At 47.5% G+C, this 15,983-nt stretch overlaps 1 protein-coding gene across 1 annotated transcript in view; it reads right to left on the bottom strand.

Annotated features, from left to right (window-relative positions):
* The window catches only part of SLC6A20 (solute carrier family 6 member 20), a 358,737-nt gene extending 342,988 nt beyond the window's left edge, over nucleotides 1–15,749 (bottom strand). The window contains exon 1 of the mRNA XM_085607357.1: nucleotides 15,323–15,749. Within this exon, the coding sequence (XP_085463483.1) occupies nucleotides 15,323–15,443 (121 nt within the window). The 5' untranslated portion in view covers nucleotides 15,444–15,749. The remainder of the gene's footprint in view (nucleotides 1–15,322) is intronic.
* Between the last annotated feature and the right edge of the window lie 234 nt (nucleotides 15,750–15,983).

Below are 15,983 nucleotides of genomic sequence, written 5' to 3'. Positions count from 1 at the left end.
CATACAAACCTATCAGTCGCTCCTATGGCAGGTCTTAACAATCCTGAAGGCAGAGCGCTTGGTTATATGTGAGAGGGTGCCCACGCATGAGCTGAGCCCCTCTGCAGCCTTCGGAATGTCTTCTCTAGGGTTGTCAGTGGTGCAGCCTGACCATATACTCTTAAGTGCATTACATCTTAAACGGTTAATGCTAACTTTGGACTGGCTGCACGGGAACATGTTGTGTTTGGTGTCAAACACCTTGGAATCATACCCCCAGATCAATTCCTGATGTGAGGATATGATCCCACCCTTCTAGAGGGAGAGACATGGCAGTACTGGTATACCCGGTAGAAATCTAACAGAGCCCTGGCATCACAAAATGGATGCTGCAGCCACAGACATAAGTTTGGACTCCTGCTGCTGACCCAAACTCCGGCAGGGGAGGCCTGGACGATAGGTTTCCTGTCACAGGGAGGTGTAACCACCTCCCAGACAGGCTGATGTGTATTGGGGCTGGGTGGGAGCACTCTCTGAGTGCTTTGAAATCCTGCACTGGGGGCACATTTGGTGTCCCTGTGCATAGTCCAGCTCAAAACGGTTTAGGGGCTTCCAGCCCCTGCTCTGGCACGAAACTGGACAAAGGACATGGGTGCAGCCAACCCTCTTTCCAAACTCTCCCATAGGTGGGACACCAGAGCTAGTCCAACCCCTTCCTTAGGTATAAGTAAGGAACCTCTGTAACCAGAACTTTAGATATCCCTGGATGAAACTATGAAGCTGAATCCTGGAACTTCGATGTGCTACTAAAGATTAAAGGACTGAAGAAATCTCCCTTGGGGTCAAGGAGTGACTCCCCTGCTTGGCAGGCACCAACAAAGCATTTTGAGGTCTGCATTTCCGAAGCTCCCGCTGGACTCCGAAGTAATTGCAGCCTAGGAAGAGGATTTCCAGAAATCTCAGAGGCCGACCGAGTCCCCAGTAAAGCTGAGACCCGCAGACCTTGTGAGTAGCGTGGAACCGGAACTCCTGGTCACCGGGTACTTTTGCAAGTGCATTGACTTCTCGACATCTCTTGAAGTCGTCCTTGGGGTTACTTGTAGCCTCCACCTCGAGCAGAGAATCCACTGAAGACTGTTGGCCTAGTCACCCCAAATGAGCCATGGGCCACCATTTTGTGTTTCCTCTCAAGGTCCCTTCGCGATCCCTGGTCCGTCGACTGGTGGGTCCCTGTGAAGGTAACTTTGATTTTCCTTGGGCTTCCCTGGTTGCTCCAGACGTGCCCTGACTCCCTACCAAGTGGTGAATCCCTCAGACCTTGCTGGGCTGCACCAAAGCATCTTTCTGCTTTCTGCGTGGGTTGCTGTTGCCAAGGCTTGTTGTGTCCAATCCGGGCACCGACACTGCAGCATTCGACATCCTTTGTGGGACAGCTCGAATCCAGCTCCTGGTTGTCCTCGACGCCTCCTGGTCCTCGTGGCTGAAGAGTCAAGCTTCACCTTCTTCACCTGAAACACCCGACATCGGTGGGCATTCGTCTATCATTCCCCTGGTCACTGCAAGTGACCCAGACTCTGTCCCCTCTGCTTTCAGGTTCTTCAGATCTTTGATCCAGGTTCGGATCTCTTCGGACACTTCTCATCGTCCCTGCAGCAGCACTTCTTTGCCAGCTCCCATTGAAAACGACGACCCGACACTATTTGACACCTATGCACCCGGCTTCCCTGGGTGATGTAACACGAGTACTCTGGTGCTCCCGTGGGTGTTGACCCTAGAACTTCCTAAGTCCCAAAGGGTTTGGTCCTGACTCATTTCTAAGTGTCTCTAATCTTTACAAATCTAACCGCGACTTTCCCCATAGAAGCTAACGGGAGCTCGTGGCTGTGTTCTCACGCTGCACAGGGCCCCCGTGGGTCTCCTGTGTCACTACCTTGGGTGGTTCCTTGGGGTCCCAGCGATTCTACAGGCTCTAGGCCTTGTGCCTAGTCAAGTTGTGGTTCTTATACCACTATTTTAGTATATGGTTTGGCTAGCCCCTAGGGCCTGACGTGTATTTGTGCTATTTTACTGTACTATTTGAAGTGTAACTTATGTGTTTTGACCTCTAGCCTCATAAAGAGACTAGGAGGGTGTGTTTAGAAATAAATACATATATTTTATATATATACCTGGTGTGGTTGTCTTTCATTTAGCCATTCAAGAGATTATAGACTGGTAAAACAAGCTGCTTTACATTCCTTCATGACTTAGCCTGAAGGCTGCTCTCCATAGCTACCACTAGGATAGCTTTCAATAAAGGTTGTCTTTAACCTATCATCAATAAGGGGTTGTTTGGACTGGTACAAGGTGCCCACTATAACTAGTGGACAGCATATACCAGGCCAACTTCTCCCAATCACAAAGGCTTTTTTCATAGCCAGCCCTTTTCCCAAACACTGGTTCCTTTTTTTCAAATTCTTTTTTCCACTTTCTCACTCGATCCACAGACATTCAATACAAAACAACAACACATTTAATACAGTGGGCATGTGTGTGAGTGGCTGTATAAATGTTTGAGTGGTTGTATGAGTGTGAGTGTGTGTGTGTGTCTGTGAGTGCCTGTGTGGGTCTGAGAGTGGGTATGTCAGTGGTTCTCTGAGTGGATCTATCAATGACTGTATGGGTGTGTGAGTGGTTGTATGGATGTGTGACTGGGTGTGTGAGTACCTGTATGGGTGTGTAAGTGGCTTTCTGCTTCTCTGAGTAAGTGTGTGAGTGGCTATATGGGTATGTGAGTGGGTGTGTGAGTGGTTGTGTGGGTGTGTAACTGGGTGTGTGAGTGTGCAATAGGTGGGTGTATGAGTGAGAGTGTACGTGGCTGTGTGGGTCTGAGTGATGTGTGAGTAGTTGTGTGCAGGTGTCAGTGGGTTTGCTGTATGGTGTGTGAGTGGCCGTGTGAGTGGCTGTGTGAGTGGCTGTGTGGGTCTGTGAGTGGGTATATAAGTGGTTGAAAGGGTGTGCACATGGCTGTGTGAGTAGCTGTATGAGTGAATGTGTGGGTCTGTGAGTGGGTGTGTCAGTAGTTCTCTGAGTCTCCGAGTGGATGTATCAGTGACTGCATGGGTGTGTGAATGGCTATATGGATGTGTGAGTGGTTTTCTGGGTTTCTGTATGGGTGTAAGTGGGTGTGTGAGTGTGTGGTTGGTGGGTGTATGAGTGGGTGTTCAAGTGGCTGTGTACATCTGTGAGTGGCTGTATGGGTCTGAGTGGGTGTGTAAGTAGATGTATGAGTGTGTATGTGGCTGTGTGAGTGGGTGCATGAGTACTTCTGTGAGTGGGTGTATGAGTGATTCCCTGGGTCTCTGTGTGGATGTATCAGTGACTGTATGGGTGTGAGAGAGGGTGTGTGAGTAATTATGGGTGTGTAGGGGGTGTATAGATGTGTGGGTGAGTGGATGAGTGGTTGTGTGGGCATGTGAGAGAGTGTGTGACTGTGAGTCAGTATGTGTTTTTTCAATTGCAGTCTATATCCGCGTATCTGCTGCAGAGTCACATGGGGGCCACACTGAGCACTGCAGGGTATCCATGGATCTGTGTGCCCAAAATATAATGTTTTTGGACACTCTCTTGCCCATGAGGGCTCCCTCACAGTCCCCTCCATCAGTACCACAGAGTCAGGATACCTCTATCCTGACCCCTTATATACTTTTAAGATTGTATTTCCCACCTTGGGACCCATGTCCAATCTCACAAAATGGCAGCTGCAACTTTTCTGTCAGGTTGCAGCTAGCTAATCACAGTTGCTTTTGCCGCATGGATTCGTTGATCCTCCACAGTAGATCTGTGTCTCTAGATATACATAAATCTTCTTTCTTTATTAACTCCAAAACTACTGAACAAATTTACACCAAATTACATAAAGCACTCTTTCTGGACCAAGATGAAGCTTTCTGCAGAATTTGGTGTAATTCCATTCAGTGGTTCAGGCTGTAGTGGTGTCTAAAATTCCTATGGGTAAATGCATGGGAGAAATGGGTTTTGGTACTGACGAACCCTTAGAAAACGACATAAGGGAACTATCCAGCGCTTCAGCTGCTTTTGATAATTAGGACAAAAGAACAATAAATGATCCTCCGTTTCACCACTTCCTCTAAATGCAAGACATATTTTGCAACCTCCATGGTTATCTTTCCATTTGGCAGTGAATGTAGCAAGTGGGAGTGTGCCCAACCTAACCCTTATGTAGAGAGTCGTTTCGAATGGAGGACCAATATCGTCCATGTACTTCTCAAAGGAGGAAATGGCTTGCGCTCTAAAAAACATTTAGTAGAGTGCCCCAGGCCTGACTGCTTGTAGAGCTTTGCTTCCTCAAGCTCCCAGTATGTGAGCTTCAACTTCTGTTAAACTGATGGTGTGATTGTACTTGGATCTAACCAGTACTCCCCCAGACCCATAGAGAAAAGGGCCTGCTTTACATAGCCCAGCCACTGTAGCAACTTCCCTCCGTGACCTGTTCAGAACGTCACTGAAGCCTACCCTAAAGTGCTTGAACTTGGGAGTAGACCAGATTTGCAACCAGTACAAAATCGGTATTGGGCAAGTCTTGGGGATACGGGTCGATAGCCTAGGTCTTAAAAACTAATTGAAAACTTTGAGGGAGTTTTATGGCCACTCTCAAAAATGTATTCTTAGCTACTTCCAGAGCATTTAAGTTTCTATAGCCCCAAGGTTCTGCTCCCTAGACTGCGGCTGCTATGGCTTGAACCTTTCATACTCCAAGAAGAGGTTTTGTTTGCAAATTTTAGAACAGTGGCCACCCTATGGTTGAGTATGAGAGTGATTTTTGTAGCCTGGCTAACCCAGGTATTGGACACTAGATAAAATGCCACAGTAATCCTTCTAGGGTTAATATTACTCTAAATCCTCTAAGGGGGTGGATGGGCATGAACTTTGTTTTGCTTGCATTGATTACTATACAATTTGAATTACATTTTTTCAGAAGGTTGTCAAGGCCTATGGGAGTTTTAGATACTAACAAGGTACCATCTGTGAACTATAAAAACAAGTATTTTGGTTCCTCCGAGTACCAAAGAATCCTTGTCGCATGTCAGAAGAAAATCAGTACAGCCATTAATAAACAACAAGAACAATGTAGGGGCAAGCATGCATCCTTGCGTGACTCCCTTATCGACCCTAAAAGGATCAGTAGTTTCCTCATTAGATTCCCAACGGATTTGTGCAAATTTATCACAGTGGAGCCTAATGGTGAAGTCAAGAAGAGGATCAGGGAGCCCTAGGTCTCTGAGCATGAGCTAGGATATTATACAAAATTATCCAGGTGAATGGGAACATGCTAGGTGGTCTGATTTGCTCAATGCTGTTAGAGCAAAAGACCAAAGGCTCTTTTGGCAGTTCATGACACATACATTACAGAAGATTGATGGTTTGAGTGACCATGTGGAATGATCTGCATCTAGAAAACACCCAGCTCAGTTATTTCTCCTTCTGCAAGGTTTTCCAAGCTATTAATAAGCAAAAAGGGTCAATGTATACATATAAACTATAGCCAGGGGAATTACATCATGATTGTTAGTCACGGAGGCCCCATACAAAAATCCTGGCTGCGTGTGGACATAGTACTGTTGTGTAGATGGGGTACAAAAATTACCCCACAAAATAACCTCCAATAAGCTTGCTTATTCGGCCACTCTTGCACTGGATATGAATGGGGGTGAACAGAGCGAAGCCATCTTAGAGCATGCCTGCATGAAGGATGAAGTAGGTCACTTGTTTGGTTCAAACATATTTGGGACCTCCCTGAATCAATAGACATGTCCGAGCCATGGTCCACCATCAACTTTATTTCCGCTAGAATGGGGGATAAAGTAAAAAAAAAAAGCATACAAGTTATGGCTAATGGATAATTTGACCAGAAATACCTGTGAGAGTTCATTCTGCCATTAAGGAAGTATACACCTAAAGTTGAGGCCTGCTAGGATGAAATCAATCCGTCACTAACAAAAACCATGTGCACTATATTGTTTCGCATTCTGTCTTTGAATAGCTACAGGCATACATTAAGTACTTCCCCCAAGAAACCCAGGTATTGCTATAAACGTACTGACCAGACTGAGGAAGAAAGTAATATTTTGCTCTCTGCTCCCTATGTGCAATGAGTGACTTAGTAGGCTGATAACGAGTGAAAGTGAGATAAAGAGGCTTGTGGAAATATACAAAACAAAAACTTGTAGAAATATGGCATGCCATCTAGAATTATTTTCCAGCTGTATCGATGATAAGGGGATGATACAGTAAACCATAATTGTCTTATTATTTCCAAAGCTTGATTTTATTTTACAAATGTTTTCCTTATTCTGTTTTGCAACTTGCAGATGTGGTACAGTTAGATGTTTTAAAAGTCTTATTTTATGACGAGCTGTGCCGTTTATCAAATATTAACATATAAACACATATACTTTACATATATAATATATAAGTGACATATAATATACATATATACATAATATATAATTCAAATATATATAAATAGATTGATATGTTTAATAAACATTACATGTAAAACAATAAATATGTTATGGTTTTATGTCAGTCAGTCAAAAATATGTTTATTTAGACCAATGGTCTTTAAACGACACAGTTACATATATAATCACCTTATCATAAACATTTAACCTTTTAATTAATAAATATTGCAATATTCAAAATTTCAATGATACAATTCAAAGTCTAAAACCAATTTTTTAAAAAATTAAAAAGCCCTACTATTTAAATACCCCTTTATACTCGATTCAATTACACACTTATTACAAAATTATCAGATTGCCAATTTTAAAATTGCCTATTCACTCAGGTCCTGTTTTTAGCTGCCTCACCTATCATTGGGTTGAAATATGCATTTTCACATTTGGAGTGTCTCGTTTAAGACCGGGATACAAACAACACGTTTAGACTTCCTAATTATATTTATACCACTTCTTTCCTTGTTATAACCACAATGTAATTTTTTTTGAAGCTTTAACATTATGTCCATCATAGAGGCCGATGGAGTCCGCATAATCTCTATTCCCATTAAAGAGTTTTATGCTGAGCCTTCTATAGCCTCATTCTTTAACCCGAGAGGCTGCTCCATGTTCTTTTCTTGCTCAGTCCTGAAGCCCTGCTATAATCTCCTTTCTCACCCTCGTTGCTTTTCTCCAACAACTGCGATACTTCTTTATCTTGAAGAGAGAAGAGCCACGGTGATGAGGACAGTTTTGGTAAAGTAATTACGCCTTAACAAGTCTTGTTCGCTCAAAGAGGATGTACATAAATCTAATAGGCATTGGCTAATATTCTCGTCCTCCAATGGATGTGCTTCACCTGGTAACTGTGAGTCTGGTAAAAGTGGTTTTCTCTTGAAGTGTTTACCCACAAATTCCTTAATTGTTTTGGATACTGACGCTACCCCTTTCTCACATTGCTGGGGGCTTTTGATCAGGATTTCTTCTATGTCTCTCTCTGTGTTGCACTTATCCCTTTTTCTTTAGGGTTTCCCATGCCATTGAAGTATCTGTATCAACCTGCAGCCACCCATTCTGCCCTTTTTGTGGTTGGCCTCTTCCAGGTGCCATCCTTTAGAAAAGATGCTGTAATTCCAGTGGGTAACCTTAGGTGCCTTTGAGATTCCGTGACTGCGTGCTGTGCTGCCACCGTTGCCACAGGATTGCTGATTTTACTGTAGATTTACTTTTCCTCCTTGTATCCTGTGAGTTTTGACCTCTTCTGCGTCTTTGCTTATCTCCTAACTCTAGACACCACCCAAGCTGGGACCCTACGTCACACTTTATTGCCTGCTAGGCTTCTGAGTGCCCTGATGCGTATCGAGCTCCTTGTGTCTCCCCGCGGAGGCTGACACAGTTGCACTCAAGCCCCACTGCAGGCCAGGAGTGTGCTGATTTCCTTTAGACCGAGGGCGGGGGCCAAAAGGCTGCGTATGACTGTCTTTCCTCCTCTATTCGGGCTGCGTTCCTTCAGCCCATGTGTACTCACAAACTTTCTCTCGGTGGCCAAATTTATATTGTGACCATGAGGTTGAACACAGGTCCCTGTAGCAGACGCCTTCGTCCACTGAGCCACCAGACCCGGCATACACACACATCTCTCTCTCTCTCTCCCTCTCCCCCTCCCGCCCCTCTCTCCTCCTTCCCCTCCCTTTCCCTCTTCCCCTCCCTCTCCCTCCCTCCCCCTCCCTCTCTCTCCCGCCCCCTCCCTCTCCCTCCCTCTCTCCCCCTGTCTCTCTCTCCCTGTCTCTCTTTCCCTGTCTCTCTCTCCCTGTCTCTCTCCCCCTGTCTCTCTCCCTCCGTCGCCCTCCCTCCGTCGCCCTCCCTCCGTCGCCCTCCCTCCGTCGCCCTCCTTCCTCTGTCACCCTCCTCCCTCTGTCTCCCTCCTCTCTCTGTCTCCCTCTGTCTCCCTCCTCCCTCTGTCTCCCTCCTCCCTCTGTCTCCCTCCTCCCTCTCTGTCTCCCTCTCTGTCTCCCCCTCTGTTGCCCTCCCTCTGTCGCCCTCCTCCCTCTCTGTCTCCCTCTCTGTCTCCCTCCCTCTGTCTCCCTCCCTCTGTCTCCCTCCCTCTGTCTCCCTCCCTGTCTCTCTCCTTCCCTTTGTCTCCCTCTGTCTCCCTCCGTCTTTCTGCCCCTCTATCTCCCTCCCTCTCCCTCTGTCTCCCTCCCTCTCCCTACATCTCCCTCCATCTCCCTGTCTCATCTCCCTCCCTCCCTCTGTCTACCTCCCTCCGTCTCCCTCCCTCCGCCTCCCTCCCTCCCTCTGTCATGCTCCATCTCCCTCCCTGTCTCCCTCCCTCTCCCTCTGTCTCTCTCCCTCCCTCTCCCACCCTCTCCCTCCGTCTCCCTCCGTCTCCCTCCCTCCCTCTGTCTCCCTCCGTCTCCCTCCCTCCCTCCCCCTCCCTCCCTCTGTCTCCCGTCCCTCTGTCTCCCTCCATCTCCCTCCCACCATCAACCTCCCTCCGTCTCCCTCCCTCTGTCTCCCTCCCTCCATCTCTCTCTCTGTCTCCCTCCCTCCCTCTATCTCTCCCTGTCTCTCTCCCTCCCTCTGTCTCCCTGTCTCTCTCCCTCTGTCTCCCTCCCTGTCTTCCTCTCCCTCCCTCTGTCTCCCTCCCTCCCTCTGTCACCCTCCGTCTCCCTCCCTGTCTCCCTCCCTCTCCCTCTCTCCCTCCCTCTTCCTCCCTCTCCCTCCATCTCACTCTGTCTCCCTCCGTCTCTCTCCGTCTCCCTCCCTCCCTCTGTCTCCCTCTCTGTCTCCCTCCCTCTATCTCTCCCTGTCTCTCTCCCGCCCTCTATCTCTCCATGTCTCTCTACCTGTCTCTCTCCCTCCCTCTGTCTCCCTCTGTCTCTCTCCCTCTGTCTCCCTCCCTGTTTCCCTCTCCCTCCCTCTGTCTCCCTCCCTCCCTCTGTCACCCTCCGTCTCCCTCCCTGTCTCCCTCCCTCTCCCTCTGTCTCTCTCCCTCCCTCTCCCTCCGTCTCCCTCTGTCTCCCTCCGTCTCCCTCCCTCCCTCTGTCTCCCTCCGTCTCCCTCCCTCCCTCCGTCTTCCTCCCTCTCTCTCCCTCCCTCCCTCCGTCTCCCTCCCTCCCTCTCTCTCCCTCCATCTCCCTCCCTCCCTCCATCTCACTTTGTCTCCCTCCGTCTCTCTCCGTCTCCCTCCCTCCCTCTGTCACCCTCTCTGTCTCCCTCCCTCTATCTCTCCCTGTCTCTCTCCCGCCCTCTATCTCTCCATGTCTCTCTCCCTGTCTCTCTCCCTCCCTCTGTCTCCCTCTGTCTCTCTCCCTCTATCTCCCTCCCTGTTTCCCTCTCCCTCCCTCTGTCTCCCTCCCTCCTTCCCTCTGTCACCCTCCGTCTCCCTCCCTGTCTCCCTCCCTCTCCCTCTGTCTCTCTCCCTCCCTCTCCCTCCGTCTCCCTCTGTCTCCCTCCGTCTCCCTCCCTCCCTCTGTCTCCCTCCGTCTCCCTCCCTCCCTCCGTCTTCCTCCCTCCCTCTCCCTCCCTCCCTCCGTTTCCCTCCCTCCCTCTCCCTCCCTCCGTCTCCCTCCCTCCCTCCGTCTCCCTCCCTCTGTCTCCCTCCGTCACCCTCCCTCCCTCTGTCTCCCTCCATCTCCCTCCCTCTGTCTCCCTCCCTCCGTCTCCCTCCCTCCGTCTCCCTCCCTCCGTCTCCCTCCCTCTGTCTCCCTCCCTCCGTCTCTCTCTCTCTGTCTCCCTCCCTCTATCTCTCCCTGTCTCTCTCCCTCCCTCTGTTTCCCTGTCTCTCTCCCTCCCTCTGTTTCCCTGTCTCTCTCCCTCTGTCTCCCTCCTTTAAAACACAGGTAGGATGTCTGCAAGGTCCGCTGGCCACCAAGGAAGACTTGCAGGGCCGTACTATGAGTAACCGTGGCCTAGGCCCTAGATGCTAACTCCTGTCCAAAAAGGCAATATTTCAAGGGGATCCAAAAAACAAGATCCATGGCATTCATAATTTAAAGGAAGCTGATGAAAATACTTTTGAACTAAAAAGCTCAGCTCTGTCTCATTGGAAGGTAACCTATCAGGACAAGTCACCTACTGCCAAAGAAGCCACTATTCCTATAATCTAGATGTTGCGCCAAGAGTTGTTTTTATGTGCTGCACTGCAATGATAACTGGACCTGTCACAGTTCTCAACACCACTTTCTGTGAATCTATGAAACTCGCTCATGTGCTCAACAGAAAAATACTCTGAACTCCCCATCCTTACTTTTAATTAGTGATGGGTGGAATGTTTCATTCCACCCACGGAATTGGCGGAATTTGGTGACCCTGCGTTATTCTTGTTACGCGAATACTGGCCAAATTCTGCCAATCGATGTGTGGTGGAATTTTTGCCCATGAGGCTTCAGAAATGCGAATGAGATTTGGCGTCCCCAAGTGCGATTTTCTCACTCGGTGATCATGGGAAGTCACGAGTAGTCACATTAAGAGGGCTGCTTCTCGAGTAGATTTGCTGCCGCTCGAGTAGATTTTCTACTCGAGTGACAACAATATCAACTGTAATGGCTGTGTGTTCTTGCATACCGTTTAGTGCCGTCAGCTCTGATTTTTCATCGCTGCTCACAGTACTGTTGCTAAATTGCAGTGCGAACAGTGCAACATGCATTTTTTACTCCCATTGGTGGGACTTCACAAAATCTTGCGAGGTTTTTATGTAACTCCATGGAATACTGCAGAGTGAAACTCCGGGAGTTCCGCCCATTCCCCTTTTAATAGAACAGGCTCTCCTCAGTGTTCTGATTTACAGGGGTCGAGAACTGTTAGAAATTGGGTTACTCGTTGGGGGAGTGGGTGATACCGTACTCAAGCAGCAACCACAATTCTTGTCATAGTGAGACAAAAGGAAACCCCAAATTAACCTGTGCTCAACTCTCTGTTAACTTAGCACAAAAAGTCACGCCTAACACCAATAGAGTAAAAGTCAATAAATGATTTGAGACCAAAATGACAAAACTCCAATCAGTAGAACCAGACATTATCAATTTCAAAGATTTAAGATAAGTGTAGCACCTAAAGGCACAAATCGCCATTCACGGTCATCTGGTCGGGCAAGACCAGGTGAAAGCCACAAGTTCAGGCAGACCACAATGGTGCACGGGCTGGATACAGGGACCAGGTTAGCCATGCTGAAGGATTACGTTCAAAAGTCCATCACAAAGAGTTTTGTTTGAGATAGAGGCAGCCACGAGGAGCAGGGAGATGGTTGTGCGAAGATCCTATTTGGGGTCGCAGCTGGTCGTTGCTGGAGGTTCACGTTGGCTGGAGATTAGTGTTAGGGTGTCACATGGGCTGTCAATGCTGTAGCGCGAAGTGCAGATCTCACATTATCAGGCATAGATGGCAGTCGCTGTGGCACAAAGGTTCACTGGAGCTTTGCGTTGGCAGGCAAGTCAAAAGGCCTGTTTGCAGTTGAGAAGAGTGCAAAACATCAGTTTTTCTCCTTTTTTAGGGGGGAGAGCTCAACTGATGCTACACTAAGGATCCAAGACCTGAGGGGCCCCTCTTGGGGGTCAGGAGCTCGGTACATCAGAGGCCAGCAGGGTTCAGGCAGTTCCAGTTGCAGGTCCAGGCAGCAGGTCAACTGGGCTTATTTAGGGTGACCTCAGGAGCTTGTTATGCCCCTGTAGATCGGAACAGAAGGTCAGTGAGCTGACACTTAGAGTCACTTTAGTCTGGGATGAAGGGTGCAAGTTCAGTCTTCCTTCTCAGTACAGCAGGCAGCAGGAAAGCAGAGTAACAGGGCAGCAGGGTAGCAGTCCTTCGGGTAGCAGAACAGCACAGCACTCCGTCTTCTGTAGTATCCACAGGTCCAGAGGTGTACTGAAGCGTTGGGTGTAATATTTAAAATTGGTGTGTTGTGCCAGCATTGAAGTTTCCACCACCAAAGGTGTTTGGAATTTCCTACCTCCCTGCCCTGTGCCCAGCTTGTCTGTGAACAGAAAAGACTAGTGTTAAACCGTATGTGAGTGTACTCTGGCAAAACCTTTGTGATATGCAAGTGTGGTAGGTGACACCTCCGCCCCCCCATCCACTCAGAGATGGCCCATCCTGTCAACACCTATTTCCCCTTTGCCTCACTGCCTGGGAGTGATAACCAAAGATCAAACCAGCTACACCTAGACATATGACCCAGGATACAGTTTGGGGGGACCAAATGGTTGGGACATGAAAATTAATTCTTTCTAAAAGTGCCATTTTCAGAAGTTTTACGAAAAATCCAACTTTACCATTACAGACGGTATTAAATTAAAATTCTTTAGACACCACACTCAACATTCCTACCTGTTCCCAATTGAAAGTTATCACTTATTAGATGTAATAATGTAACCCGATGTTATCTTATGGAAGAGGTAGGTCTCACAGTAGTGAAAAACAAATTTAGGACATTTTAAGTACACAGCACCCTGCCCTCTAGGCTGTGTAGGGCCTATCCTAGGGGTGACTTATGTGTATTAAAAGGAAGGTATAGGCCTGGCAAAAGGTTTTGTTAGCCAGGGCGAAATGGCATTTTAAAACTGCACACACCGGCTGCAATAGCAGGCCTGAGAAATGTTTACAGGGCTACTTGGGTGGGTGGCCCAATCAGTGCTGCAGGCCCAGGGAAGACATGGCTTGGCAGTTCGGGTTGGACTGTTCCCATGAGGCACAGGGTCAGACTGATTTGAACTGGGGTGGCAGAGTGGGCTAAAGAACTGTGATGGATTAAACCCAGATCAGTTGACTGGGGTGAGTGCTTGCAATGTTCAACACTCTGTCCATCATTTCCTTTGGTTTTTGCAAGCCCACTAGTAGCATTTAATTTACAGGCCCTGTAAGTGCGGGCAACACACCTTACTACAATGGTTGTTGGGATTAATAAGTATGTAGGAAGAGAGGTGTTATTGTTTAGTCTTGAAACCCTATTTTAAACACCTCACAAACTCGGGATGGGCTGAACAGCATCAGCCTCCGCCCTTCTTGCACAGCTAAACCCTGCCACGATGGAGCAAGATCCTTGCATTCTAGACACCTGGAGGCTTTCTCTTTCACCTATTTCTTCCACTTTTAATCCTCCCTTTGCAGACCTGCCTTTCACACCTCCTGCTCCATCACACTTCTATGCACTGCACCCCAAGAAAAGGTTAGAGCACCTCTCTGGTCACTCATGCAGGGACATCTTAAGGATTTTGGGGTCCCTGGGACAAACATATGTAGGGGGCCCTTGTCCGGAAAATATTTATAATTATGATCCAATTTCAGCTCTTTCATGCCTTCTTGGCCAGGTCACTGAGAGTACACAGGCACATTGGTCCAAATTCTAAATGTGTCTACATCTAATATTCAGGGATAGTGACTAGTGATGAGCATTTTCAATATTGTAATACAGCAGCAGCTCACTAGTGCAATAATCTCTGTTACCCCTCCCATTTCTCCTATGTGAGGTCCTGTTTTTCTCTAAAGGAATCTTTTTATATGGATGTTGCATGAAACATAAACACAACATTTCACTGCACAATGTCTGTAATAGACTCTAACACATCACCCACATTGAAAATAAATTAAAGAAAGACAGTATCTAAAACAGTTTGTTGAAGAATCGTTCAAGGTCATCAGGGTATGACTGCAGAGCATAGCTGGCTCTATCAGGGGGGCCCTTGGAATGCTGGGGCTCTGGCCCAGGGCCCATATTGCCCATGCATTCAAACACCTCTGCCCTAATGCACGGCACCAAAACACTTCACACGTAGCATTCATTACAGCAAATACAACACAGCCAGCCATGCAACCCCAACGGCGTACCGGGCTGTCTGTCAGATAAAGCGCTTCAGAGCTCAATAACAGGCTGTAAAGCACTATACAAATGCTACAATACAATTAATTTAATACATGTTAAGCGGGGTACAGAACAGAATTGTATGCAATACAGCTGACAACAGAATAGCTGATAAAATGTTTATCTGAATGCCGAATTCACACAAAATTATTTAAGGAGAAAAGGTCTAAACCTGATAAAACTATCAAATTTACAATAAAAACTTTCTCATAAATGTATGTTTACAGTGGCATGGTTAGGGGTCATAGTGCAAGAAAGAAAAATAGGCTTAATGACCGCTGTTTGATAGTTAAATATAGCAATAATCGGGGTTCAGTGGGCTCATCATGCCTCTGGACCCTTGTGCCACTGCACCTACTGCACCACTGGTAACCACGTCCCTGTATATTTACACGTTTTTCTTCTTTAATTTAGTTCCCTCACCTCAATTTTTGAAATTAATACATGAATGCCCGAAACTTTAAATCATCAGAAAGCAGTAGTTCCATTTCGGTGTGTAACCCTGAATTTCAAGAGTAAAGCTATTATTTAACAGAGTTTGCCCATTTGACATTCGTTGCGTAGATCTAAAGGTATTAAGCGAATGTATAATGTCTGTTTTGACCTTTATGGACACCTGTTTAGGGCTGCAGTTGACACGCTCCTGACTGAACAATAATAAAAGTCATCAGGGAGGAGAATGTGTTCAAACACAAATCTGGGAGATGAAAGCAGCTCATCGAGTCTATAGATAATAGCAGGTAAGTCAGGATAGCATAAGTGGGGAAAGCGTACATTGGAATAAAACTTTGCTGACCGCAATTATGATGACATTTCCAAATGTTTTCAAAAAGTGGCTTTACTTCCAGTGTGGCCTCGGACCCAGGGCACGTGCCAACAAGGCAGCAAAGTAGCACCAGGGTCGTAGCTTCCATTGGGAACCACAAGACACTGGCTACGCCGCTGAAGAGCAGAGCCTACTGAAATACAGCCGGGTCGCACCTACCTCCTCCGTACATCTGACACAGGTACGGGAACCGCCACACATTGCCCAGCCCCACGGCGTAAGAGATGCAGGCGAAGATGAACTGCAGTGGGTTGTCCCACACCTGCCGTGATTTCTCCATGTCTGCTCTTCACCGGAGCAGAGTTTGTACAAGAGCCCCTAGGACACCGACTTCCCTCCTTCAAGTGCCTGCCCGCGGCCCTCTCAGTCAGAAGGAGGCTCCGGACCCTACCAAGCCCTTTAATCGCTAATCTCATTAACACGCGCGACCTGGGAATGCTAGTAAATAGATTATCGACAAATAAAGAGCTGTAAAATGTGCGGTGGTTTTGGCAAATGAGCGTTTCCTGAAAACCCGGAAGGAACTTATGGGCTGCTGTCTTGCAAGCTTTCCTTGCACACTGGAAGGTGCGCGACAGTTGTGAGTAGTGTAAAGTGCCTTCACATAGAATAAATTGAAACAATCATGCTTCCAGTTCCTCACACACCCAGAGTGCAGTGGAAGTACAATCATACTCAATACAAAGGTCAGGTGGCAGCGCTAGCGCTGCAAGATTCACAGCCAAAAGGTGTTTGGAGCCGATTTACAAAAATAATCACTCAGTGCAGAGAGTAAAGTTGCTACGCTGCCTTGCATGAATGGGCGAGCGCAGAAAGGCAA

The sequence above is a fragment of the Triturus cristatus genome, chromosome 5_2, assembly GCF_964204655.1.
Source record: "Triturus cristatus chromosome 5_2, aTriCri1.1, whole genome shotgun sequence".
Lineage (NCBI taxonomy): Eukaryota > Metazoa > Chordata > Amphibia > Caudata > Salamandridae > Triturus > Triturus cristatus.
The sequence above is the reverse complement of the archived record's forward strand: the minus strand, read 5'-3'. Positions and strand labels throughout refer to the sequence as shown.